The sequence below is a fragment of the Pocillopora verrucosa genome, chromosome 14 (assembly GCF_036669915.1).
Source record: "Pocillopora verrucosa isolate sample1 chromosome 14, ASM3666991v2, whole genome shotgun sequence".
Lineage (NCBI taxonomy): Eukaryota > Metazoa > Cnidaria > Anthozoa > Scleractinia > Pocilloporidae > Pocillopora > Pocillopora verrucosa.
Genome location: NC_089325.1, coordinates 9,934,924 through 9,959,890, shown reverse-complemented (window position 1 = coordinate 9,959,890; position 24,967 = coordinate 9,934,924). Strand labels below are relative to the sequence as shown.

Below are 24,967 nucleotides of genomic sequence, written 5' to 3'. Positions count from 1 at the left end.
TAATCATAAATGACTTTATTCTCTCTAAAGATTTTCATTAACATGAGAAACATCGTAGACGTAATATGTAAAACACATTAAATCGATGTGTCGGTCGGGCTGAAAGTGAAAAGTGTTTCCTTTCTAGTTTCACCCTCGGAGTTCGCAGATGCAGATGATTTAAAATTGAAAGAGTTTGTGAGCCAATAAGAAAAATTCTCCGAAATTTTGGGTTTAAAAAATAGTTCTTTTATTTGCTTTAAATACATAAATATAAGCATAGGTATTATAACATTTTAATAATTACAAAAATAAATAGAACGAAGCCTTCTTTGTCTCAAAAATAAGTATTCGTATAAATACACTACGTTTTTTTTATTTGTAAAATCGACATGCAAAGCACTACACATCATAAGTCTCTTGCTTCTGTTTTTTTTTCCTAATGCATTTAACCTTCTCGAAGTTTTTCGCTCATTTTATTTCGCCTTATTCTTCTTGTTTAGAAAAGTAGTCCACTTTTTCTACCATAACCGAAAAATATCAAAGCTTAATTTTTCTTTTACAATTATCGAATTAAATGATCGTGTTTGACCATTCGCGCTTGGTCACAAATTTTTTTACCGCGTTTCAAGCAGTTTGATGGTATCCATATTACTTAAAATGGGAATATCCTGTGTTCTGATTGGCTACATGAGCGGGCAACATGGGCCCATCTGCCCGCACGGGTTTGTCCGCTTTGATCCCGCTCAGGAAAAAAATTGCGTGGAGCAGACTTACAGAAGCAAATCAGTTCGTGACCGAAACAATGTCATACAATAATAGTGGCCACCAGCTGGTTCTTGTGATCACTGATCTGAAGAGTTGGCGAAATTATAACTGGAAATATTTCTAAACTGTCTGGGAATGTATCATAAATGAAGTGTATCTAGAAGAGAATTGATTGTTTGTGTTTTAAACGAGTCCCAGTTAGCCTGATCTTGCATTTTCTGTTCGAGAGTGGCTTGACTTGGGTATGGAGGAATCTGATGAAAAAAGTAAAGTTGATCGACACATGACATTACCGTTAATTTCTGACATCAGTGTGTTTCTGAGTGGAAATTCCTGAGTCAGTTTTTGCAACACATCTAAATTATCTCACAAAAAAAAGTGAAAAATAAATTTCTACCCATGCTCATACCCACACAGCATTATTACATGGCTTCAGAGTTGTAAGCACGGATATCACAAAGCATGCACTTGCTACCGTTAAGCTGCTTCAAGAAACAAATTGTAAGCTAATCACCTGATTTCTAAGTTTTCGCAATGTTGCTTCTGTAGCATGCTGCAGGAACCAACTTTTCTTTATCAAAACACATTCCGCTCCATTGCTAACCTGAAAATGCACAGTACATAACACATAGCTTAAGACGGAATTTGCTATCACCCGTATTCTTCTTCAAAGTCCCATTAAAGGGGCTTTGGAGGGTCCAAAGAGTTCCTCTCCGTCATGATAACTCCAGATTTGCTTTGGGATCCAAGAGGCCCATATTGAGTTGAAGAGGTTTGTCTCTCATATCATACAAAGGCAAGAGGAACGAAATACCATAAGGTAGGAAGTGAAACAAAACGATTTTAACACGGTGCAACTAAAATTGCTATCACATGTTCTTACCAAATGGCATTTGACGGCAGGATTATCGAAAAGCAGCATCGAAAGACCCTAGAAGGGAAACAAAAAATTGTAACTATCACAAGGTTGTGACGGCGATGGAACTTGACAGTTGTGAGTTTTGGACACGGTAGGGATGAGAGATGAGATTATATGCTATAAGTTGACCTAAAAGGTTTTAGTTTAAAGAATAAAAGTCTTAAACGCACGGAATGATTTTGCATTTACATTGCGAGTCGTTTGTCTGTATGGGTGGACAGCAACCAGGAGAAGCCGCATGAGATTATTATCCCTAAATTAGAGCAAACTTAGTTATTCCAAGATCCCTCCTGAAAGACTCCCCTAAGAGTAAGGCCTATGTAAGAGAGTCACTCTCTGAGTCTGATTTTCTCTTGCTGTAGTTTATAATAGAATCACTTACAAACTGATCCTTGGGTTTAAGTAATTCTATCTGCACCACCACTTGCTCGTTTTTTGAGTCCGCCTCTGGTGTCTCAAGTTGTCTTTTGTTATTCTGGAATAACAATGATACAAATGTTTTTTTTAGGGTGAATTCCTTTTTACGGATAAGAACCAAAACCTACGCTTGAATTTCTTTTGTCCTTCTTCCATCTGGGCTTAGCCGTTAAGAAAATTTACCATGACAGCGATGATGACGATTCTAATATCGATACTTACGTGTTACAGACACTTGAGAGTATGAAAATTCTCTTAGAGTTCTGACCTATCACTTTTTTCTTGGCAAAGAGAGGGACGGGATTACTTGAAGTCCTCCCCTATCTTAGCCACGCCCTTTATTCGGAGTGACAATCACTGACCCTAACCAGGCTAGAAACTGTCATGACTGTCATGGGAGGAAAAATACGAGCTTTTAGTACTCACCGAAGGAGTTTTATTTCGGGGTTTTTCCACATTACTAATCCGTTTGTGGAGGCGTTCAATTTTCTGCCGATGTTCTTCGCTATCTCTGACTGCATGATAAAAAAAGCATTGGAAAAATTATTAATTTTTTTTTAGGCTTTCACTAAAATACTCTGAAATGTTCATAAGGGGACTCTACGATGAAATAATGTTTTTTTCTTGTGCCTCAGCCTGGAAGGAACTGCGAAGTATAAGTTTGATTGGAAAGACAGAGACAAAACAGGCAAAACTGAACAAAGAAGGACAACAGCAATGACTGGATTTGAAAAAATTTACAAGTATGACAAGTGACGAACTCGAAAAATTTTGAAGAATGACCAGTTGACTCCTTCGAAATCAACTTAAACGTTTAAATAAACTCACTATCTCGAGATAATGCGCTCAGACGTCCCATCCAAGTCACGTTTTTAGCGGTTTTCTGAGGAGTAAAAAAATGTTAAATGTTAATGTTATTTCAACTATTTCAAGGTTATTTTGCGAGACAGCGGTTGTTTGCGATGTTTTCTTTGAGATTTTGCGCGAGAAATTGGCGCGTGGGCGAGAGAATTGATCCCCGCGCACATGCCCGACGTTCGACCGCTGTGTTTTGGACAGGACCACATATCATGAATAAATAATGAAGATGGATTCCTCGTTCATCTCTTACCCTGAATTTTTCCGGTTCACCAACCAAGGCAGGCAGTGTTAGATCATTGTTGTTCTTTGAGGATAAGGAAGGTTCAGTCTTAGGCCGTTTAATTTCTGGTGACCATAAGATCGGTCGGATACGATCACCAGCAGCTAAAAATGGACGAAATAACGCCGAGGTTAACTGCCTCAGTTTTCTATCAGCCTACGTAGTAGGCGTATTTTCTGGTATTGGAGTGCATGTAGGTCTATGAAATCATATCTGGGAATTTAAGAAAACCATGGCGGCAACTGCAACGGGAATGTCACTTAACAAAACGTTTTAATGAGCAGAACAATGGCTGTGGACGTGCGTTACAAATCTTTGTGAATTTTTTTGCGTCCTCTGCAAAATGACAACGTAAAATGACAAAACCTTGCGTTGTCTGAACAACGTACTCGGTGATGGCTAATTTTTTAAATTTCTTTCTCTAATTTGATGCTGTGTTCCATATTCAGTTTCGAAATAGTTTTGACAGCGAGAAACAAACTAAATAACTTTAGAGCGTGCGAGATTCGTAGGGTAAAATATAAGTTCATATTTTAACCTACGTTGTCCACAGCGTCGCCTTCATCGTTTCTTAAACTCCCTATTGAATTATTAATACGGTCGAAACCGAAAGTTCAGCAACCAGTGACGCGTACAGTAAAATTACTTTCAGGTGCAGACATGTGCAGTAAGGAACAGATATAATAACGTTCACTTCATAACTAGAAGTAATCTTCGTGGTTCCTTTAGTCACGCTAAATAGTTTCAAAATCGCTTTTCGGTAGAAGTTGAAATTACAACATGGTGCTCTTCCTCAATATCGTGGCCAAAATGAAGCTCGACTTTGAACAAGTTATCATAGCACTGTGTGTATGCGTTACGGCAGTGGCTGCTTTTCTGTATGTCGCCAAAATGATGCGTGGCCATCAAGGTGAGCGTTTTGCTGAAAACCACCGTCAGAAAAGAGGAAAACAAAGAAGAAGTACTGATTGGCCTGCAAGAGAAAACTTCGCCAACAACTCATTGCTGCGACAGCGTCCGAGGCCGCAGGAAAACGACGAGCCTTTCTGACAGACGGTAAGAATTTATTTTCTCACCTAAACTACCCGTCTCTGATCTTCTATTCTTAAAAAAAGTCATATCTTTCAAGTCTTTTATATACTGGCTTTGTTTCCTTTTCGCTGTATTTATCATTATCGTCTACATAAGAGAAACCATAAATTTCATGACTGAAATGCAAAATAGAAACAAATCTGTGATCAAATTCATAACGTGAAGAGCAACACGCTTGAGAATGATGGTACAAAGCGGTAGAAATTCGTTTACATAGTCAAATCAAACTCGATCCAAGATCTGCGATCGAGTTCTCATAGAAATGCAATCCGCCCGAATTTCTTTATTTACCGCAAAAAGATAGTTTAAAACCAAAATCCACGCAATGCCGGTGAAAAAGCGAACGGTTGCCAAAAGCGAATATTATCCTTAGCTTTTTCATCTAATCTGCTTTTATTTTTCTCTAGGCACGCTACGAAGAAGAATCGGTGGTCAACGAGCAATGAAGCAAGAAGAACTGACATTGAAACGAACTCAATAGCTCTAATTGAATTTATTTCTTTTTAATTTTAAATTCTAATCTACAGTAACTTGAGACGGTTTCAATTTATAACGTGCTCAGCGTTAGTATCTGATTATCAGATTGCTGTCGCCCTGCAGGGTTGCCATGTTAACAACTTGTCTGTACACATTAACATGCACGAATGCTTGCCGAAAGGATAATTATTTTAGCAGATAAATCAATAAAAATAATAACACATCTGGGCGTCGTCTTTGCCCAACACACCATTTGTCATAAGCTCCAAAGATGGCCATTTGGAGCCAAGCTCAAATTACTTATGCGACGAAATCCTCGAAGATTTATATAATAGAAAGTAGAGATTCATCGGCTGACAAACTCAGGAAAAGATACGTGACACAAAATTCCACGGTGAATATCAACCAGAATTAGTTTGCGCAGCTAAAACAAAAGTGGTAAAGTGATAAAAATAATTTCAATTTTTTTGCATCTTATAAAAATACACAGTGCTTATAAACAGAAACTAAGGCGGGACGATACCTGTATACAGCGCTTTCCTCCTGTCTGCCTCGTCCACAGGTATCACGGGAAGGACTGCGTTTGTTTTCTCTGGACTGCCGGCTGACCGCTTTAACTTTGCTGTCTTTTTGGACAAATGAGTTAGGACTCGACAAGATCCCTGGAAACACAATTAATCATTGAACTACTGCCGGTATATTCGTGTATATACAGGCAGAATACGTTACACAGTAAAACAATGGGACCGGAACTGTCTTAACAACGTTTTGAAAAGCGATTAAAAATTCAGAGTGACAAAACACGATAATGAATTCTTGGGTTTGATTTCGTTCTTTTTTCTATGAACGGTCTCTATAGCAACGTGCGACTACTTACGTCACAGTTTTTTTCTTCTGAAACGTAGCCCTCTAATTACTCACCGTTTTCACGACGTATATCCATTTCGTCTTACTTTCGTTAACTATAACAACTCCACGCCTATGAAAAAAAATACAGATCAAAAGTAAATTATATTTCCCTATGTTTACGTAGAACAACAACAGGTGATCCTCAGACTTATGGACTTTTGACTATTTCTTAAAATTTAGTAAAGTGCAATGCCTTTATACTTTTCTTTAGCTGTCATAAATTGGGGAAAAAAAATTAAATCAAAGCATAACGACTCATGAATAATATTTCATCTTGTCAGGAAAAATAATTTCAACTAAATAAATAAATTTTCCTACGATGCTTACGAACACGAGAAGAATGCCAAGGAAAATTGATCTCAAACGGCGGTAAAAATTGATCCATTGAAGATAACCTTCTCAGCGCGCCTGTAACTGAGCATTTTTTTTATACTTTCTCCCACTTGCTCATACTTCCCATCAATTTTGGTTACCTGAAGTAATGAAATATGCAGACGTCATGCTTGGTCGTTAAGTCGTCGAGTGGAAGATCCTTCAAATACGGGACGCCTCTGTGAAGAAAAAGCGAACGATTTGACAAACCAAATTATAGCTTGTAAATAAAATAAGAGAGACTGTAAGTTTTGAGCTCGGCAAAGAAATAACGAAAGATGTTTTTCGTCTTGTCACGAGCGTGGGACAAAGGAAAAATTCTGAGTCCTTATGGAGCGCTCGCTGTAGAGTCTTTGTGGCTCAGGCCCGGTTCAGACGCCGTACTTCAGCCGAGCCGAATCAAATTCAACGAATTAAGTTCATGCGAAGTAGAAATATGGCGTCTAAATCAATTCGGAACGGCTGATTTAATTTAGATCAGCTCAGTCAATTAATCCCACCTGGCTCAGCCGCGAAGAACGGTTAAAAGACGGCTTTGATTCAGACGCCGTACTTCAACTGAGCCGAACCAAATGCATAAATTATATTAATGTACTTTTCATGCTATTTTTACTCGAGAGCATGCGCAAAGCATTATTTTGAAGGAGAAAAATGGCGGCTTGGCGGGCTAAACTAGACGATGGTGACATGTGTTGTTCGTGTTTCGGCACGACCAAATATACTTGCTTGAAATGTAAAAGCCCAATTTGCAATAAATGTTTATTTTTTGGGCTCACGATTTAACGATAAATCGTGAGCCCCAAAAATAAACATTGCTTAATTTGTTACACAGGATTTGCGTTACATTTCCAATTTGTTACGCTGGATTTGCGTAACAATTCCCATTTGTGGGTGCTTTTGCTGTTCACACCCCAATTTGAACGTGATTTATACCGTAAACGTCTAGCATATTAGTAGTTCATTTGTGAATTTTGTTAAATCCCTGATGAAGTCGTTGTGATCAGACGAAACCGGTCGGATAATAAACAAAGTTGACAAGATCTGTTGCTATGTACTGCTCACAAGTTTTTATTTGAAAAATAATTTTAAAAAATTTCTTCAATTAATTAATTTCGGCCGAATGAATTTCGGCGTTTGAATCAATTCAGCCAGGATTAACTAATTTAGGTCGGCCTATCGTTGAATTCGATTCGGCGCGGCTTAAGTACGGCGTCTGAACCGGGCCTCAGTGGTAGAGCATCGGAGCGCGAAATCCGAAGGTCTGAGCATCGATTCCTCCTGGGGACTCAGAATTAGTTTTCTTTGTCCCACGCTCGTGGCAAGAGGAAAAACATCTTTCCCTAAGTTATAACTTTTAATATACCTTGAAACTGAATGAACATTTAACAAGAAAAATTCTCACCTTAAAAATCGGATATGTTCTGGTTCTCTGCCGTCCTCGTAACTCATAAAAATATCCCGAAAATCCTAAAATAAATGGTGCGAGAGAAGCTCAGGAAACTGAAAATTGTTTTGTTGAATATACTCTAGACATTTTAAAGTTGTTATCCTGCAAACCCGGCCTAACATGATGTCACAGACCTTAATTTGAAAATCAGTCAAAAGTGATCTTGTTCCCGTGATGCTCCAAGTTGTTTCCTCACGAGAACTATCAAGCGCTCCTTAATGAAATTAATTGTTGTGTTTTGGAAGAGATTTTTGAACTCACGAAGAGACTGAACCCACCTCTCTGCAAACCGCTAAGAGAGAAACTTCATCCTTGCATAAAACTGTCGCACTCCTCGTTTTGTGATGAAGCAGGGCCAGTTCCTGAAAGATTAAGAGAAAATATGGGTAATTTTTCAAGTTTTGCGCATTGCACTTAGAGATCTTCACTAAAGTTTAATAAAGCACATGCAAAAGCATATGTTGGTTATTACAAATTAAACTGTAACCAAGAAAGGACCTAACGGTAATAAAGTTGTTTTGAGAAACCTTTTCTCCTTTAGTCAACAGTTTTAGACCAAACATAAATATCTGTTTTCCAATGTGTTACCCTCCACAAATGTCAAATTATTTCAAGATAACATGCGGGTTATGTTATTTCAATCCGGCTTTGGACACTCTTTGTTCATTACGGCTGGTTACGTACCCCAAAGCTGCTTCCTTTCCCCAGAACTGCAACTGTTGTGTTTCTCTGTTCTCTGGACTTCGCATCGTTGACTAATAGCGTAACAAGTGCTGCATAATAATGGTACAATCAGTGTAAGAGCCAAGGGGAGAGGGGGGGTTTAATCCATCCAGCGCTTCTCTCAAGTTCAGTAGAAAATGCGAATAAAGGTATTGATGCTACTGATCCATTCTCCCTCCCCACCAGAATTAGATCAAGTCTCTTTGCCAGTTTACCGGTAACCAATTATACTTGCGGGTGACAAGAGGCACAGTGTGTGACCACAACACAGTTACCTGGTCAGGGTTTGAACCCAGGCCTCTCAGAGATCCAGCGCGCTTACTCCCATCAAATCAAACGAGGGGTAGTATTTATTCAATCGTTTTTCTATTCGTTTGTTTGTTTGTTTGTTTGTTTTCTTTTTGTACGAACCCTCCTTCCCAGCCGTCATTTGGGTGGGCTGCGCCACTCGAAGCTGACGGCTTCCAAAGAAAATTTGTCTTTTTAGCATTCTAAAAAGATCTAACAAAGCAAGCTTAATTACCTGTCCCAGACAGAATGAAATAGAAGTTTTCCGCTTTGTGGCCTTGGCGAATTATAACTCTCTTGGCCTCAAATCTTAAAAACAAAAGAGCTCATATCTTTAATTCATAAGGTCCACAAGGAATGATACAATGTGAACATGACAGAAAAAAACAACAGAAAGACTGAGATGGTCATGACACAAGTTGAGATAACTCCTAAGTGCGAAGAACACCCATAACAGCACGTATTCAAATTATTATTTTATTAGCTTAGTGAGTCTTAAGACTCAGTCATTAAATTATCTTTAGAGCTGAAGTTTTTCTCAAAAATAGGCAAAAAATCCATATTGAATTAGGTTCTTTAGGACAAAAAAGCAGCTATGTTTCGCGTAAATTGAACTAAATATCCTTGAACGTTCCTCTTTCCAAAATCTAAGAATTGGTACGTATTCCGACTGTTTTGAAGCTTCATAAAAGTCCTAAAGTTACTCCTTTAGGATTGCACGATTTTTTATCATTGTTTTTTAGCAAGTTCTACTTTTGATCAATGTATTTTACCTGAGAACTTAGCTCAAAGCTCAGGTGTTTTAACGCATAACGGATCATTTCTTTTGTTTGATGATGTTATAAATTCCCCTCACCTTTCATACCAGCCAACAGACACCAACCGTCGCTGCATCTTCAGCGGATACTCGCCGAAGGCAGCAACACTGGTTTTCAGCGCAACTAAGGCCTGGAAACAAATGGAGACAGAACAAATGTTTACACAGAGTTTTTTGTCATAATACTAGAGCTTCTACTGAAGAAAGAAAATTGATTCTGTTCCAACCCAATTGAAACTCTTGATAAATAGGAAGAGCAGGGAGACATCAAGAAAATTTGCGCTCAAAAATGGAATATTAGGCAATATACTTACAATTTGAAGCTGTTCCTCCGTTCTTGATCTGGGACTCAGAGAGAGGATGTGAATGGCTTCTTGACTTAACTGTACCTGTTGGATATAAATCAAAATAATTTAATCACAGTAAACCTGTTATCTTTTGGTTCAATGTCAATTCATGTAACAATTCTTACGAATCGTTCATAAAGACATGACGCACATCGCTTTATAAGGAGACCATTATTTTCTCTTGGCAAAACCAAATCGTAAAACTATGAGAAATAGCCTCGAGATAACTTTGATCCGAATTGAATTTATTTTAAACTGATTGACACTCTAATCCTTAGCTCAATATAAAAACCAAAGCAAATGTCAACAAAAGCAGCTCTCTCTCTCACTCTCTCAAGCTCTCTCTGTCTCTCTCTTGTACCCAGCTCTCGCGCCATTCGTTTCAAACGTGTGGGTATAAAGAGTATTGAGATGATGTCATGTGACTTTAAATCAACAGCTTACCTCTCGCACCGCCTTAAAGGTAGTTGGATCAAAAATCATGCCATCACAATCCACGCTGGTTACAGTCTCCGCGTCCAGTTCAGCGAACACATTTGTGTTTTGAGAGCGGTATTTCCTACGATTAAAAAAAAAAGGTCAAAAGTCAATGCCTCATTTTTGAAGGGAGACAGCAGCGCTGTGAGCGAAGAAGTTTCCAAGCGTGCATTCAATAAAATTCCAAAAACAAAACGCCGTGTGAAAGAAACGTGGATGAAATGCATATTTTTTAAAAGAAACGTATGAAATGCTCATAATCTCATTTCAGCCACCCCCGGCCAAAAAAAAAAAAAAATGGTCCAAAAGTGATTTGATCGTGAACTGTGAAAGGATGTGTTGCCGATGGCTATGACTCAGACGTTTTGACTTCCTCAGCGGAAGTTATTATCCGAGCCAAGTACATGTACTTTCAATTCAAAGGTACCGCGTATCAAATCAAATGGTCATTGTATCTTCTTGAAGTTGAAATTGCTTTCTAGATGCGTTGCTTTAAGTAACTTGTCCATTAGGTATACATTTTATGTCACCGAAAATTGATTGCGTCAGAAATTCAGCTTCACAGAGTTAATTGGACAAATTAGCATTTGAATCTTGATTGGCTCGGCATTAGCCCGAGGTGACGTCATCTGAATGTGTCTGTAGGTAGCAATCTTTACGACATAATATCACAGTTATCATACCAATTAAAACTTAGACAGTACTTGATGAATGAGAGGAAGTTATTAGCTCCTAGAATGCGAGGGCAGACAAACGCCCGCGAAAACTTATGACAGGTTAGTTTTACACCCAAATAATTGACTGATCTGGAGAAGAAGCAGTTCTTATCAGTAACGTATTTCTCTTTAAGTGGAATAAGTGCAGACTGGCGTGGCTATGTGCTCAGTTCTGACGAGAGAGGATCAGAAATTTCATGCCCTCCTGGTTCTAGCTAGTATCAAATGCCTTAAATTTCCGCTTAAGAAAATTACAACCACAACACATACCTGTCCATAGAAGTCTTCATTTTCAGCAGGAAACAAAGAAGTTGAACAATTTTTCGAAATCTCTCGATAGGCTGAAAAGCGAGAAAAAAAAATCGGTCGGAAAATAATAGATGCAAGGCAGGGGGCCAGTAATTAAAGAAGCCAACATGGATGAAGAAGACATTGCGTGGCCCTGAAACCTCACGTAATTTGTGCTGAATGAGAAACGAGAGCGTCTTTTGTGCAAAGGAAAAATACATCCGTTTTGAATTTGCTACCTCCGGCACGGAAATGTGCCTCGAGAGAGTTGCCTGCACTTCAGCGATCGAATTACATACCAGCCATCGTCTGATAATTAATTTTAACTTTTTTTTTTTGCTTCTGGATTTGTTACATCTGTTGGTTTTCTTTTTCCAAAAAATTTGGCTCCAAGTCTGCTCAATTTCCGGCAAACAGAGCTACTTCACTCTTTCTTGGAAGAAAAAAAAAGTTTTCTTCATTTTGACTTCCCATCGATCCATTGACGTCACCAGCCTCTGGGTTTTGAGAGGGTTTACTTACATTAGCAAACTATTTTTACTATTGGTAATTATTCTAATATACCAAACCGCCATCACGGAACTTTTTGAACATTTTCAAAATGTTCAAAAAAGTTCCGTGTTCGGGTCCAAAACATAATTAAGATATTATCTAGTGTAATATTCAAATCTTGAAAGAGAAAAAGATCAGAGATTTGATTATTTCCAAAGTTAAATTTGTGGTTTAGTACATTGTCTGATTCCGTCAAAAAGTCAATAGTCTTTAGATCTACAGGGGATATTGCGTAAAGTTTATAAGGCCGTTGATTTAGACACTCGATCATAATTTGGTTAAACCAAAGCGGAACCGCAATTTAGTTTGACTTAAAAGGTACTTGTTGTGAAACACACGTCTCTTGAATCCAAATAATAAAATTTGGCTCACGCGAGGTAATAACTCGACCGTAACGAAAATTTAGCTTGCCACGAAACCTACCGCTACCTCCGAGCCGTCATTCTCTTCTTCAACTACCTCTTCACTCAAAACGTCTACTTCGACTGCGGGCAGAACTACTTCTGTTTCTTCTTTCTCTGAAACAAGATGCTCTTCGTTTATGATTGGTCTTACTTTCTTTCGTCCAGCATTTTTAGCTTTCCGCGTTGAATTTTGCGAAGGAAGTCGATCGTCTATGTGTGTAGATATGACCCCATCGTCTGCATCGTCCGCAGCGCTGCTTATTGCTCGCTTCCTGATGTTGTTTACAGACAGGAAATTTCCTAAATAAGTTGGCGGGAGGGAAGCCCGTCTAGAAAGTCTTCCTTTCTTTGAAACTTGATTTGGAAGCCACTTCTGGTCTTGTTTGGGCTTCGATGAAATTTTACGTAGTACGCCGTCAATATGAACTAGTTTTTCCAGGCCAGCTGCATCGGATGAAACTGTTTTTCTGAGTTTTGTGCTACCTTGCTCTTCGTCAGAAATTAATGAAATATCAACAAGAGAATAAGGATCAGAAGAAATACGAGGAAAGCCTCCTGAACTCGTGATTTCCTTCGACTCTCTCTCTGACTGAGTTCTTCCAGTTAAGTTAGACATATTCTCTCTGCTTGTTTCATTGTTAGCTTCATGTCCGTTCGCGTGAGGGCTTTCCGATTGACTTCGGAAAAAAGAGTTTCTTGATTTCGTTTCATCCCAGCATTCTTTTGTTAGTTGGTTGTCTCCTTTACCTCCTAACATAATCGCCATTTGTAGGTTGTAGTGTTTCAGTTGTGTTAAATCGGACAGATACTTAACTAGCTTCTCTGGAAGCGGAAGGTGACATACTCCTGCTTCGTCATGTCCTCTTTGAAACAGAATTCACCAGGTTAAACCATAAGTTAGTATTCTTCACCAGTTGCTGTGGTTCAGGATTTTTTAACTCAACTGTTAAACTTCTCAACTTTTCGCGTGCGTTGCGTAGCAATATGCAGCAATCTTTTAGTAAATGGCACAACTGAAGTTTGTGCTTCAGCACTGCTTCTTACATCGTTAAATCAGGCCTAAACCTAAATTGAAACTAATGTCTCCACTGCAATCGGTATCACTAACACAAAAATTCCAAATCATCGATTAATCTTCTTGTCAAATTACTCCTTGCAAGCAGAATCCGATCTAATGCTTGGCTGCTTAATTGAAAATTCATAAGACTCTCTCTGTAAACACGATTTGTCTGGTTTGCATCAAAATGCACTATCCATAACTACGCAAACAAAAGATTGGAACTTTTGAAACAAACAAGCGGTCAACAGTTCAGTACAGATTTAACCTTTGCGTCGAAATCGCCGTCAATAAGCCAAACGATTGACGGTTTCAGTTCAACGGGATTTGTCAAAAGAAAACGTGAATTACCATGCTTGACAGATGATTCGTTTCATTCGGGGTCGGTTGTTATTGGTTCTACAGGGAAGGGTGAGGTTCATTCGTCATCAAAATTCGACAATTTTTGTGTCGCCATATCAGGTACTGTTCTATCTCTGTTTTATACGAGATAATCTGTCACTGAACAAAGTTTTTAAATCGACCTAAATCTTTTGAAAAATAAACAGTTTGTTTGCTAATTTTTGTATCAATCACGTAAATAATTCAAAATCGTAAAGTGACGAAGCTTTCAAGGTATGTACACTGATAGGCATATCTTTGTTATTTTGTAACCCTGAGGGTTTGATATTCTGCTTAACGGGTGCACTACATGCATCATTGCTCCCTCAGGAGGCAGCGATAGAATCTATTTTTGTTAAAACCCATTTAACGAGCCACTCGATTGGATGCGCACAGTTTGCTCTGTTGTCCGCAGTTACTTGTAATTCAAATTGCGTCACGTAAGTTTTTATACGAAGTCGCATGGGGTTGCAATTAACAGTGGGAAACCCATTAAAGAAATTTGCATTGAGGCTATAGAGAGGAATTCAGAACTATTTACTTATGCCCACGGAAACAAATCCAAGGCAGAGCTATCAATCTTACTAATGAAGTCAGCATAATTAATTGTATTTTTTGATTTTTCAAGCGATAGCAATCGGTTGAATTTTCCGTAGTTGATGTTGAATGTCCGCCATTTTGGACTTCAAAGCCGAGAAGTCCCTGGAAACAAGTTTTTAATTGAATGCTTTTTGCTTGGTCAAATAGGTTGCTCGCTGATCAGAGGTTATTTTTAAAAAAGAAATAAAACGCATGCGCGTTGTGATTAAGAGTCAAGCCTCTATGATCTAGCAGAGATCATTTAAACAATCACCAGAAGACTATTTGAGACATATCTTTAAAAACTGGTGTCTTTACCGCAAGCTTTTCTTTGCAAGTTAACCAGCTTGTGTAGGCTGGGAGCAGGAGCAGCGTTTTTTAATTCAAAAGAATAGAAATCAGCATTAACACGATCAACAAGTGCTTGAAGACAGAACGTGTACCTTAGGTCTACAAGCCAATATTAGGGCTGAGCTTTTATGTTCCTCGACGCAACTGTCGGAGTCACTGCGTCCTTTTCCCAGCCATTACGTCATTATTGTCTCTAAAAAAAATTGGTCCGATGGTTTGCCGTCAAGAGCTGTGGTGAATCGGTTGAGGTAGGTGCCATGGTTATATCCACAGATTTATTCAGGGTTGTCAGTTTTAGACAGAGCTTTGTATTTGAACTGAGGACAGCTGAAGTTATTCGCTGAGTCAATAACATATTTCTCAGCTGTAAGCAGGAGCATAAATGCTCCGATCAAGGAACGAGATGACATTAGATAAAAAATAACACCCGAGGAAACATCAAAAGGGGAAAAGATGCAGGAAAATACGATATAGGAGCTTGGACTGGAAAAGACGGTGCTCAATGGCTCGATGCGATTACAGAGGTGAACTAATTGATCTGTCAATCACTCACCTCTTCAGAAAGTTTCCCTTTTTGATTAAACGACATTCTGCGGTATGAGCCGAAAATTGACAACTTGCGCGTGATGGTAGAACGATCAAACTCCTGCTCTTTCTTCTTCTTCTCTTCCTCAGCGGCTTCTTCCTTCTCTCTCATTTTCTGTCGTTCCTTCTCCTCCTGTGCTCTTGCCATTTTACTGATCTGTCGGCTCAGCTTTCTGGAGGTTTCGCTCCTGGCGTCCATCAGTTTACTGGCGACTCCAGAAAACGATGCTTGACGCTGCAACCGCCTTGTCTTACTCGACACCTGAGTGAAGACTGGGTTTGACTACGGAGGATAATAAAATAATCAATCAGTTCACTTCCAAACAAGTCATGTGACAGACCAGTTTAGTCAGTGACGTCACAGATCGATATCGGAGAGAAAAGTCAGCAGTATACTCGGTCTTGTATCGATTTTTAAAACCAGTTACCGTATCAGCCCATCCCAGAGACCATACTGCAGAAACCATTTAGATCTCTATCTCCATCTTTAAAAAGGATATGAATTTTCGCTTATACCACGTTTCGAGTTTCCTAAGAGTATCGCAACCGTTCAATAGACTTTAATTGAATTAAGAAATCAACCAGGGTCGCCGCCGCATTGAAAAATCCTTAGTAACCCAGCCGCACGCGCGGGATCTGAATGCACGATTTGCAAATAGCTGCTGCAGTGACACACGCACGACCCACAATTCCCAATTTTATTCCGGCCGGCGCTCGAAACGTTAGCATTTGACGATTCCCAGTTTACTCAAATACTTTGAGCTAATAACCAGCCAATTCATTCTATTCCCTTTTTCATGCTATTTAAAATCATCTTTATCTCAAGTGTCATACTTCGCACCTAATTTAATGAATAAGGAATTGCTTTCTACGAGTCTCCTCTCTGCGTTTCGCCTTGTTTCCTCGCTCTCGTAACACCAAACTGTTAAATTAATTAAAAGCTAAACGGTATAATACACCAAACGATTGATGTTGATCATAGCTCATTCCAGAGCGCGAGAAAACGTCTTTTTTTAACAGTACGTGAGAAAATCTCATTTTCACAAAGCTAAAAATTCAATTAGCTCAAAGCCCGAAAAGTGACACCGACCTGACACTTTTCACTGTAAGAGACACAAATGTGAATATTACTGAAACCATGTTTGTTTAACAATCATTTGGGCAAAGGTTTGTATATTAAATTTTAATTGAATTTTCAGTGCGATAAATAGCCTAAATTCCCATTCGATTGATTTACATTGCGTGGTAAACGCGGAGGTATTCGATGGACAAATTCAATGGTAGACATATCACCAGCATGGGTCACAATTACTCAAAACGTTCCAAATCACCGGAGAGTTGTTGATATACATTTATGGAAACATGGAAAGTTCTTGATTGTTTTACAAGGCGGTTTTCCTTTTACTGCATGTGACTGCAGTCAAGGTCATAATTCTAAATTGAAATTTCATTACTTAATTATACTTGATTAGCTAACACAGCCGATCCGAAGACGTTACGATCAAGAATTTCCACGAAGTAAGCGAGAAGATCTTTTAGTTTTCACTCTTGAACTTAAATTATGTTTTATACAAGATCGATTCACAAAAGTATTGTCTCAAGACGCGATGAGATGGTTTCGTAATAACAACATCACGTTCTTCACATAATGCTCTTCACAGTACCTTACTGATCCTGGAACTGGACAATAAACACGGCGACAATGTATACCCTCTTTTCCGTGCAACAATCATTGTGATTTTGCCAGTAATTAGTACACAGAGACGAAGTGAAAACCAGACGTTCAAATACTTTGCTCTCTTCCGTTTAAGTGCCCAACTGTCGCATTCTCGAAAGCGGCGAGACAGAAAAAGTAAACAAAGGTGCTAATAAACCGGTATTAATCCTTCTCCATTGTATAAGCCAGTGTGCGTGTCGAATTCGATGAATGTTCACAGCATTCGATGTAAAGAGGAAATTTATCAAACCGCTGAACAAATTTAAGAATGAATGTTGAAGTTCTCTTAGCACAAGCTGCTACTTTTTGGCAAAAGTTTAACCGACTGCAGTTTCAGGGTTAAGGATCAAAACCACTGTTTTGTTACATTTTATTAAAAGTTCCCGGTTTCATTTGTTTATTTAATTACCGGATTATGTCCTCTGAGGCCACTAATTCAAGAGTTTTGTTTAAGAGAACTAATTTTTATTGTACATAATTCCAAATATTTCTCAATAGAAGAGGCAACGCGGGGGACCTTCGGCAAAATAGGTCTCTAGATACAACAAGAGAATACTCATCTCTGTTCAATCAAAAGCTTAGAATAGGAGTTTTTTTTTTTAATGCAACAAGAGATACTTATCTCTGTTCAATCAAAAGCTTAGAATAGGAGTTTTTTTTTTTAATGCAACAAGAGATACTTATCTCTCTTCAATCAAAAGCTTAGAGCAAGAGTTTTAGCAGCCTGAAAAATAGACGTCGTTTTTAGCTTTTACTCAGGCGAGCGCTACAAACCACGCACTTTCGGCAACACTGTTTTGAATTACATGACGACAGGAACCCATAATGGGCTCCTGATAACGATAATACACTTTTCTCTCGAAAAGGATTCTTTGAGTTACCGAATCAAATGGGGAAAAAATCTAATAATAATAATAAAGGCCAACGATGAAGATTCCCTAATTTCCTTTCTCGTCCCAAAACTGATTAAACTATCTAAGTATTCATAGTCTCAGTACTTACAAAAAATTTCCCATTTTCCTTTGTTTCTCCGAGTTAGCGTCGAGAATCCGGTTTGCACAACGGATTTACACGATAGTTTTATCTCTCGTTTGCTAAACCGCTGGTCATGAATATTGAAGTTACTGCTTCCTCTTTTTATTTGCTGAATACAGACTGCAGCCGTATCTGCGCATCGTATCGATCGCATAAGGAGTACACGAAAGACGAAAACAATTCGAACGAGACCATTAATATGTTTTTCGTAACCGAAAAAAAAAGCCCTCCCTCTTAAAGGTTTGTTTCTTTAAAAGTCAAGCCTAATAAACGAAAAAAAAGAAATCAAAGTTTGGATTGTTCAGTGCGACGTTTTGTTCCTCCATATTTTTGTTCTGTTCTACATTGTAATACTGTGGCATATTTTACGCTTTCTAGTGACATTGTTATGGGATAATATACAGCAACGTGCTTCTCTTAATAAATTTAGTGTCTATATGCTGATATTTAACTTCCACCAGAGTGCACTGGGCGTCACAGACCACGAATCACACACACAAAAAATATATCTCAGAGCCAATGAGAACCCGAGGTGAAAACAGACAAACGGTTTAATTTTGCAGCCGATTGGTTGGGACTGGACCAATCAGAGGGCCTTGTTGACTAAAAACCAAATCTAATCTCGGATTTCCTTCTTAACTCAATCGAAAATTGCCCTAAGTAGACAGGTCAAGTGTATTAGTCCCTTAACGACACAGTGCACCCGGTACCTTCCTTTTAAAGAACATATTGGCATCACCTCCACATCGCTGGCCAAAAGTGTCCATCTTGTACTTCGTCTCATCAAAGATATTTTCCGGTTTGGCTCCTTAGAGCCCTGTATATCTGTCATGGTGGCCACGGAGTGATGTCTCTCCCGTTCCTCTGGAACGCTGGGAAGTGGCAAAATTCTCTTTGCCCCTGAAAGGAAGAAATGAAATGCGTTTCTTTCAATCCGTCTTTTACAAGATCATTTTGTGTGATTATTTGTTCATGATATTTTCCTCCAGCGCGAAATAGAGGTTGTTTCAGGTAGTTCCACTACTGCCGTGCGCCGCTCATTTCCTGTTTTGCGCTGAGTAAGACAGAACGGAGTCATTGCTCAACAGTAGAAGAGCAAGGTAAAAAACAAGCACATTTTGGGAAACCTCTACAGCTTTAGAAGGAAGAGAAGACAAACCGAAGTACTGACAAATATCGTTCATAGACCACAAACGGTTTGTAAAAAATTTGAATTAGAGCTTGATGTCTCTTAAAGTAATATTAATTGTATGCTATTCAACTCCAGAAGTGAAATGGTTCAAATGCGAAAGATCGAAATTGTGCGACGAAATGCAAGTATTTTATTATTTACGAGATGGTGACTAAATTCAAACTTAAAGCCATTTCCAAGCGAGCATAACCCATATAATCTTTTTTCTTTTACCTCTTTAACGACAACCGTGTGTGTGGTTTTGAAAGCGTGTTTCGCTCAAGATTTATCAGGGGAAAAGAAGCTCGAGAGAAAGAGGAAAATACTGCAAACACTTGCTCTGAGAGGTGAAACTTACAGCTATAATAATTCGTTATTAGTTGATTACACTAACACGTTACCTTCCGATTTCCGTCTATTACGAAGTTCAAAGGAACGATCTACGTGAAGTAGAGTGGCCATGGTAAGATAAACAGAACTTTACAGAAAGTTGAAATTTCACGGACTGGAGGAAAATGAATGTTTGTGTTTACGTGAGCATTAGTGAAAATAGACCGCAATATGTTATCGCGAGCTGTGATTCAGCAGTTTATCGCAAATTATCATAAATTAAATTGTTATCGAAAATAGATCGTAGTAAAGGATAGTGAATAAAATGTAAAATTGTGTTTTTTAAATACAAAGGCTATAACATTCTTGTAACTCGTCGTGCTTCTTGATTGATTTCGACCCAACTGGCCAAAAGATCGGGAATAAGTATTTGAAATTTACGCACTGTCAATAAATGTGTCGTGTTATATCTCAGAATTCTATTGAGCGTAAATTGATCAGCAATATTCGTTCATTGATTTCCAATTTGCGCTATGTGTAGGAATGAATTAAATATGCTAATCCTTGCCTTCAGTAAAATTAAAATTTCAAAATGTTATGGTATATTGTTAAGGGTCAGTCGTTCCGGCGATATAAAAACACAGGTAAACACTACTTTTCGCCTTCACGAAATGTCCTTAAGAGTCTAGTGCAATGAAAAGACTAACACGAATTTTTTTTTATGTAAGAGCTATTGCAAAAATCGTGCGTCGCATTGAAAAGTTTTGTAAGCCCATCTAGGAGTGTCCCTTATGGATAACGGAGAATTCGAAAATGAACCGATGATCAAGTGGAATATTTGTCAAATGCTTGATCAATTAATTTTACCTTTAAGAGGCCTTTGTCTCAGTTATAAACTTAGCAATCTAGAGTTTCTATTTTTACTTCCCGGCCTTAGAGACAAGAAGATTTGACTTGAGTTATGGTAAACTTTAGAGTTGCACATTCATGTATTTTTAGCGTTGTCAAGGTAATGCACAAATATCCTCGATCCTCACGTGGGGTTTTAAGACATGTACTGTTCGTGAAAATATCTAGAGCGCGGCTCTAATAAGTTGCGCAGAGGCTGATGTTTGGGAACGCTTTGAATTAGTAGCTACGCGCACAAGCTCGTATCAACTCACTGTACCTTCAACTTCTCGTTTGAAAACATAATTCGTCGCTAAAGTGTGAACTTTATGCATTTTTCCTTCACTTTTCTTGCGTTTCCTTCCTGTCTATCAATAAATTACATGGAGTTTGCTGATGTTTTCTTACATCGCGCTAGGATTTTGTGGTTGTGTAGCTCATCTAGTCATCACAGATAGAACGACAATCACATGGGAATTAGCCTAACAACATGTGTTCTGTTTATGTGCATGTGGGTAATGTCTTTGTAATTTACGTCATAGAACTTTATATTCCTCAGGGAAATAAAGCATGATTTAAAATGCGTTTTAAAAAAGTTGACCAGACAGGCGCAGGAAAAGGGAAAAAACACTGTTCGAGAATTTCGCTGGAGCTCATACGAAGAAAAAATTGGTTACCAAGCCAAACAACAAGCTCGAGCCGGAAGTCGTTAAACTACATATCCATTTGACACTCGATTAAGTAAACATAGCTGTAATCCCTTTAAAAGCTTCTCTTTATTGTAGTGTACTTTACGTCAAACCATCAGACCAATATCACCCTCATATACCGCACTGCTATTTCTTAGAACCTTTTCCCAACAGTGCATGTCAAACAGAACATTTATACGGTTACCGCAGACAGACCAGCCAAGATAGTTTTAGCAGAAATAACTGATAGATGGAAGAGTAACAGACTCTCATCCATGCTGAATTAAAACTGGTTATCAAATTGGATTATTACTCATTTTCAAACAATGCGTTTGACAAAGCAGAGCAATTAGTTCGCGTCAAGAGCTTATCGCGCTGAAAATTCTCTTTCAGCTTAATATTGGCCAACAATCTTTTTCGTTATGTTTTTCTCTTTTTTTTTTCTACATCGCCAAACTTTTGTTTCTTAACAGATGCAAGACCTTAAGCTACGTTGTGTGTTATATTAGCCTCTTACCACTTGTTGTTTTGACTGGCATGGAAGTAAGTGAAAGTATTGCTCCTCCGTCAAGTTTCCCTGACAGTGGGCTGGTACTAAGAGATTATAAACTTATAGAACTTATCCCCGTGACCTATGATAATATTTATTGAGTACATATTCTCTTTCTGATATCTATTTAGTAGGTAAAATAGTGTCTCGCCTTACTCAAAGAACACACCACGTTGACCGGCCAGATCTCGAACCCAGATCCGTCGAAACAAAGTCTAACGCTTCAACCATCAGACCAACGAGTTTTCATCGCATACCGTCTCCCATTATAACCAATTTTATACCGATAATTTATTGTAATTTGCATCGGGGACCAAGAGGGTTCTGCGTCATAAAGGATGACTGTGTTTCACTGCAGTTTTATTTCACTAAAAAATATATATAATTTTTAACATTACAAAATACAAATTTTATGTTTTAAGCTTGTGGTTGAATCTTTCACAAAACTTCAGCAAATTTCGCAGTTACAACATTATATCATAAAATGACTCACAGGAAACAAAAGGCGAACAACTCTACTTTTAAACATTCTTAATGGATTCTAAGCTTTGATCAGTTGGTTCAGACGTCATATTCAGGTGATCGGGGAGCAATTCTTGCGCATGTCACATGTTTAAGTTACTCCAAGACATGTCCCACGGGCTTAAAAAAAATGAACAAGAGAACCATTATTACTACGACTAGAAACTATGAAAATATAAGGGTAATTTATAAAGCAATCGACATCTTGACAGTACCGTTCAGTCGTGGTCGGTCTTCCTCGGGCTCCTCTGAAGTCGTGAGAGTACTCAGTCTGCCAATGAAGAGCAGGGGTCTGGGCTGAAAATATGAGAGGAAAATTGGTACGAGCATGCTCAACTGTTCCTTTTTCTAGATTTCATATACAATTTACTTTTAGTTTTCTAGCAGCTTCAAGGAATTCACACACATCTTTTGTCAAGTTTCCTTCAACACCTTTCAGGAAAATAAATTTTCTCTCAGTGAGAGAAAATCATGCAAAAGAACTGACTTAAAACTTTTGGGGCTTTTAAACCACACTTTTCCCGACTTTACCTTTGGAGGTCGGTCTGAAGCGGTCTGGTTTCCATGCAGTTCTTGGTTTGTAGTTTGGAAGTTCTGACAAAAAAAAATACATTTTCCTCAGTCTCGGTTAAAGTGAACGAAGGAAGACATAGCTGAGCCTTTCAGCCACAGATATAAAGGCGCAACGACGCAGATCCAGTTAATTAAAGAACGGTGATGAGCTCCTCGCCAGTCTCGAGTTAGCATGCTATAAGAATGACTCCTTTTTCTGGCCTTTCCCTTCATTTTTTTAGGATTTGTCTAACTGTTACCTCCTCTTCTTCTCCTAGAATCAGATATTCAGAAATCTCAGAAAACTCACCGAGCTTGATTTAAAACACACACTGCAAGCAAGCCAAGAATCGCGCGAGAAATAGACAAGTAAATAGCTGCACTCGCGCGAGGAGTCGAGCTTATCGTGCGTGTAGTTTCGACTCGCTTCTATATCATCATAGCGCTTGCTACGAATTCCATTCTCTCTCTTGTTATTACAATGTACGTACCCAGAGGTCTTGCGTTGAAGGTGGTATTGTATGTTGTTGACATCCAACGGCTCTTGTTATGTTGGAGAATGTTCGGTGCCGACTGCGATTCCCGAACAGGCGGGAGATTCAAAGATGGATTGTCCCTCCACACCAAGTAACTCTGTTAAAAACATCAACAAAAAAATGTTTATGTCTCGCAAACCAAGTGGTCCAAACTCTCCCCTAGGCTCTCTCTCTCTCTCCTTGCCACTCCTTCAAGCGAGAAAGTGCGTGAGGAAGAAAGACCTTGGTAACAAGGTTGCCATCCACCCATCCCCCCTCTCCCACAAATGTGAGGAAATGTTACCTTATCCGGGTACTTCCATGGGTCGAGAATTGCTGCATGCGGATTATTTTTCCGATGCACGGAGTAAGGCTGTACATTGTGTCTGCAGTACGCCAGCTGGGGTGTTCTAAATGTGCTGTGATAATGACTTGATTCAAATGGCCAGCCTGATGGTAGATGCTCCGCGGTTCTCATTCTAGAAGGAAAAATTATCTAATTAAAAAAACAAACAGACAAACAAACAAAAAAGAAAAACAAAAAAAGGGAAACAAAGGAGAAACTTGATTCAAGGACCATAATTTATCGCTGAAGGGGAGGGGAGGGGAGGGGAGGGGAGGGGGCCGAGGGATATTTGGGGGGTCACGTGGTTTTTAGGGGGAACGGGAGGGGGTTTAGTCGTCGCCGACAGAGTATAAAGGGGGGAACAGAAGGATTGGTCACGCCTTAATGGCTCCCTTCAACTACTAGTATGACATGTTAAAGAAAAATTTTCCTTAATTTTGTTATCATTATTACTGTTATTCTTTTTTATTCTTCACTCGAAATCCGTGAAAATTCTTGCCATCCTCAGTCACCCTCGCTCCTCTTTGGTTGATTATCGCCTCATTAGTGCGTCTGTGTCCTAGCGAATGATTACGTGTATTGCAAGGCTTCCTTAAATTTGGTGGGATTCATAATTGCCCACGATATTAATTAACATGGCAGAAGTAACTTAAGGAGTTCTAACCACAAACTGTTGGAATTATGAATTTCATAGGATAACTTAGGATATTTCATGTTTTTCTTAGTAATAATTACCAAAATCGATAACAGGCCTATTAGCTGCAGGAGCTTCATGGGAATTTATGCCTGTTGTTTAACTACTGCCTCACGTCTGCTCTCCCAGAATGTTTTTCTGTCTTAATATCGCTAGGTATCTGGAAGCAACTGATATAAGACTCACAGAGGGAAGAGCACTTAACGTGCCAGGCGCATGATATCGGATTCCTCGTGCCTACTCTAGCTATCAAATAATTCCAGCATATTTATAAAATTGCCTCATTGAACTTTTAAAGTTACCTTTGTGGATGTGCAGGTGTTCCAGTTGCTCCTACATAATCTCTCGAGTAAGTTGTCCAAGGGAACTGCTTCTTTCTTACTCCAGACGCTAAAAGTACATCAACAAACAATAAATATAATTGTTGGGATCAATTGACACACAAACGCGACAGCCGAGGAGGTTTAATTGTTTGCGTTTGGTGATGAAAAGATTTGGATGTTTATAATCGCAAACCGTTCGCTTACAAACCTGTGTTTGGTGTGTCTGGTTCAGTTCCCCACGGTGGATTTTTGACGTTGCTTGCAACAGGAGAAGTTACTATTCGCTCCTCTTCTGGCATTGTTGATGTCTACTCGAACAAGCGAGTTGATTGTACAGCTGGATCAGTTCAAAAGCCTTTCACTCAACTTGAAAAGGAAGTACTCTTCATTTATCGAGTCTTTCAAAGATTGAAAGACTTAATCGAACACTTTATGGTTTGTTTATAAACCAAACAGCTGCTGACGTTGATCTTTTCGGCAGTGACTTCGAGCTCGATTTGCCGAAGTTTAGGAAGTGGTAATTTATTCCGTCTACTATTCATTAAACAT

The 24,967-nt window shown here is 38.8% G+C and overlaps 2 protein-coding genes across 4 annotated transcripts; both read right to left on the bottom strand.

Annotated features, from left to right (window-relative positions):
• Window positions 1-219: 219 nt before the first annotated feature.
• Window positions 220-16,899, bottom strand: LOC131797836 (cyclic nucleotide-binding domain-containing protein 2). 3 transcript variants are annotated; one of them, XM_059115505.2, is made up of 20 exons: window positions 16,751-16,899; window positions 15,055-15,369; window positions 11,160-11,230; window positions 10,141-10,255; window positions 9,664-9,738; window positions 9,389-9,480; window positions 8,768-8,841; window positions 8,206-8,294; window positions 7,800-7,883; window positions 7,477-7,541; window positions 6,176-6,253; window positions 5,715-5,772; window positions 5,317-5,455; window positions 3,195-3,328; window positions 2,912-2,966; window positions 2,510-2,598; window positions 2,049-2,141; window positions 1,631-1,678; window positions 1,262-1,351; window positions 220-1,001 (listed from the first exon to the last, which is right to left on the bottom strand). In XM_059115505.2, exons 1-20 carry the CDS (start codon window positions 16,817-16,819, stop codon window positions 888-890), a joined length of 1,947 nt encoding a protein of 648 aa, XP_058971488.2. In that variant the 5' UTR covers window positions 16,820-16,899; the 3' UTR covers window positions 220-887. The 3 variants fall into 3 exon arrangements, with proteins under 3 accessions (XP_058971488.2, XP_058971486.2, XP_058971487.2); XM_059115503.2 differs by lacking the exons at window positions 15,055-15,369; window positions 16,751-16,899 and adding an exon at window positions 12,153-13,507; XM_059115504.2 differs by lacking the exons at window positions 15,055-15,369; window positions 16,751-16,899 and adding an exon at window positions 12,159-13,507.
• A 4,914-nt stretch (window positions 16,900-21,813) lies between these two features.
• Window positions 21,814-24,961, bottom strand: LOC131797810 (uncharacterized). Its single transcript, XM_059115475.2, has 7 exons — window positions 24,627-24,961; window positions 24,398-24,485; window positions 23,360-23,534; window positions 23,032-23,173; window positions 22,520-22,582; window positions 22,204-22,285; window positions 21,814-22,108 (listed from the first exon to the last, which is right to left on the bottom strand). The coding sequence occupies exons 1-7, from the start codon at window positions 24,715-24,717 to the stop codon at window positions 22,072-22,074; spliced, it is 678 nt and encodes a 225-aa protein (XP_058971458.2). The 5' UTR covers window positions 24,718-24,961; the 3' UTR covers window positions 21,814-22,071.
• Window positions 24,962-24,967: the final 6 nt, after the last annotated feature.

What these genes read in the sequence shown, in the direction of transcription:
- LOC131797836 (XM_059115503.2), bottom strand. Translation starts at nt 12,899, where the DNA reads ATGGCGATTATGTTAGGAGGTAAAGGAGACAACCAACTAACAAAAGAA. An exon ending in TCTTAGCGGTTTGCAGAGAG is followed by an intron (nt 7,542 to 7,799) that starts GTGGGTTCAGTC and finishes CATTTATTTTAG; the next exon opens with GATTTTCGGGATATTTTTAT. An exon ending in TTAAACCCAAGGATCAGTTT is followed by an intron (nt 1,679 to 2,048) that starts GTAAGTGATTCT and finishes TTTCCCTTCTAG; the next exon opens with GGTCTTTCGATGCTGCTTTT.
- LOC131797810 (XM_059115475.2), bottom strand. Translation starts at nt 24,717, where the DNA reads ATGCCAGAAGAGGAGCGAATAGTAACTTCTCCTGTTGCAAGCAACGTC. An exon ending in ACACCTGCACATCCACAAAG is followed by an intron (nt 23,535 to 24,397) that starts GTAACTTTAAAA and finishes TTTTCCTTCTAG; the next exon opens with AATGAGAACCGCGGAGCATC. An exon ending in CTTCAACGCAAGACCTCTGG is followed by an intron (nt 22,583 to 23,031) that starts GTACGTACATTG and finishes TTTTTTTGTCAG; the next exon opens with AACTTCCAAACTACAAACCA.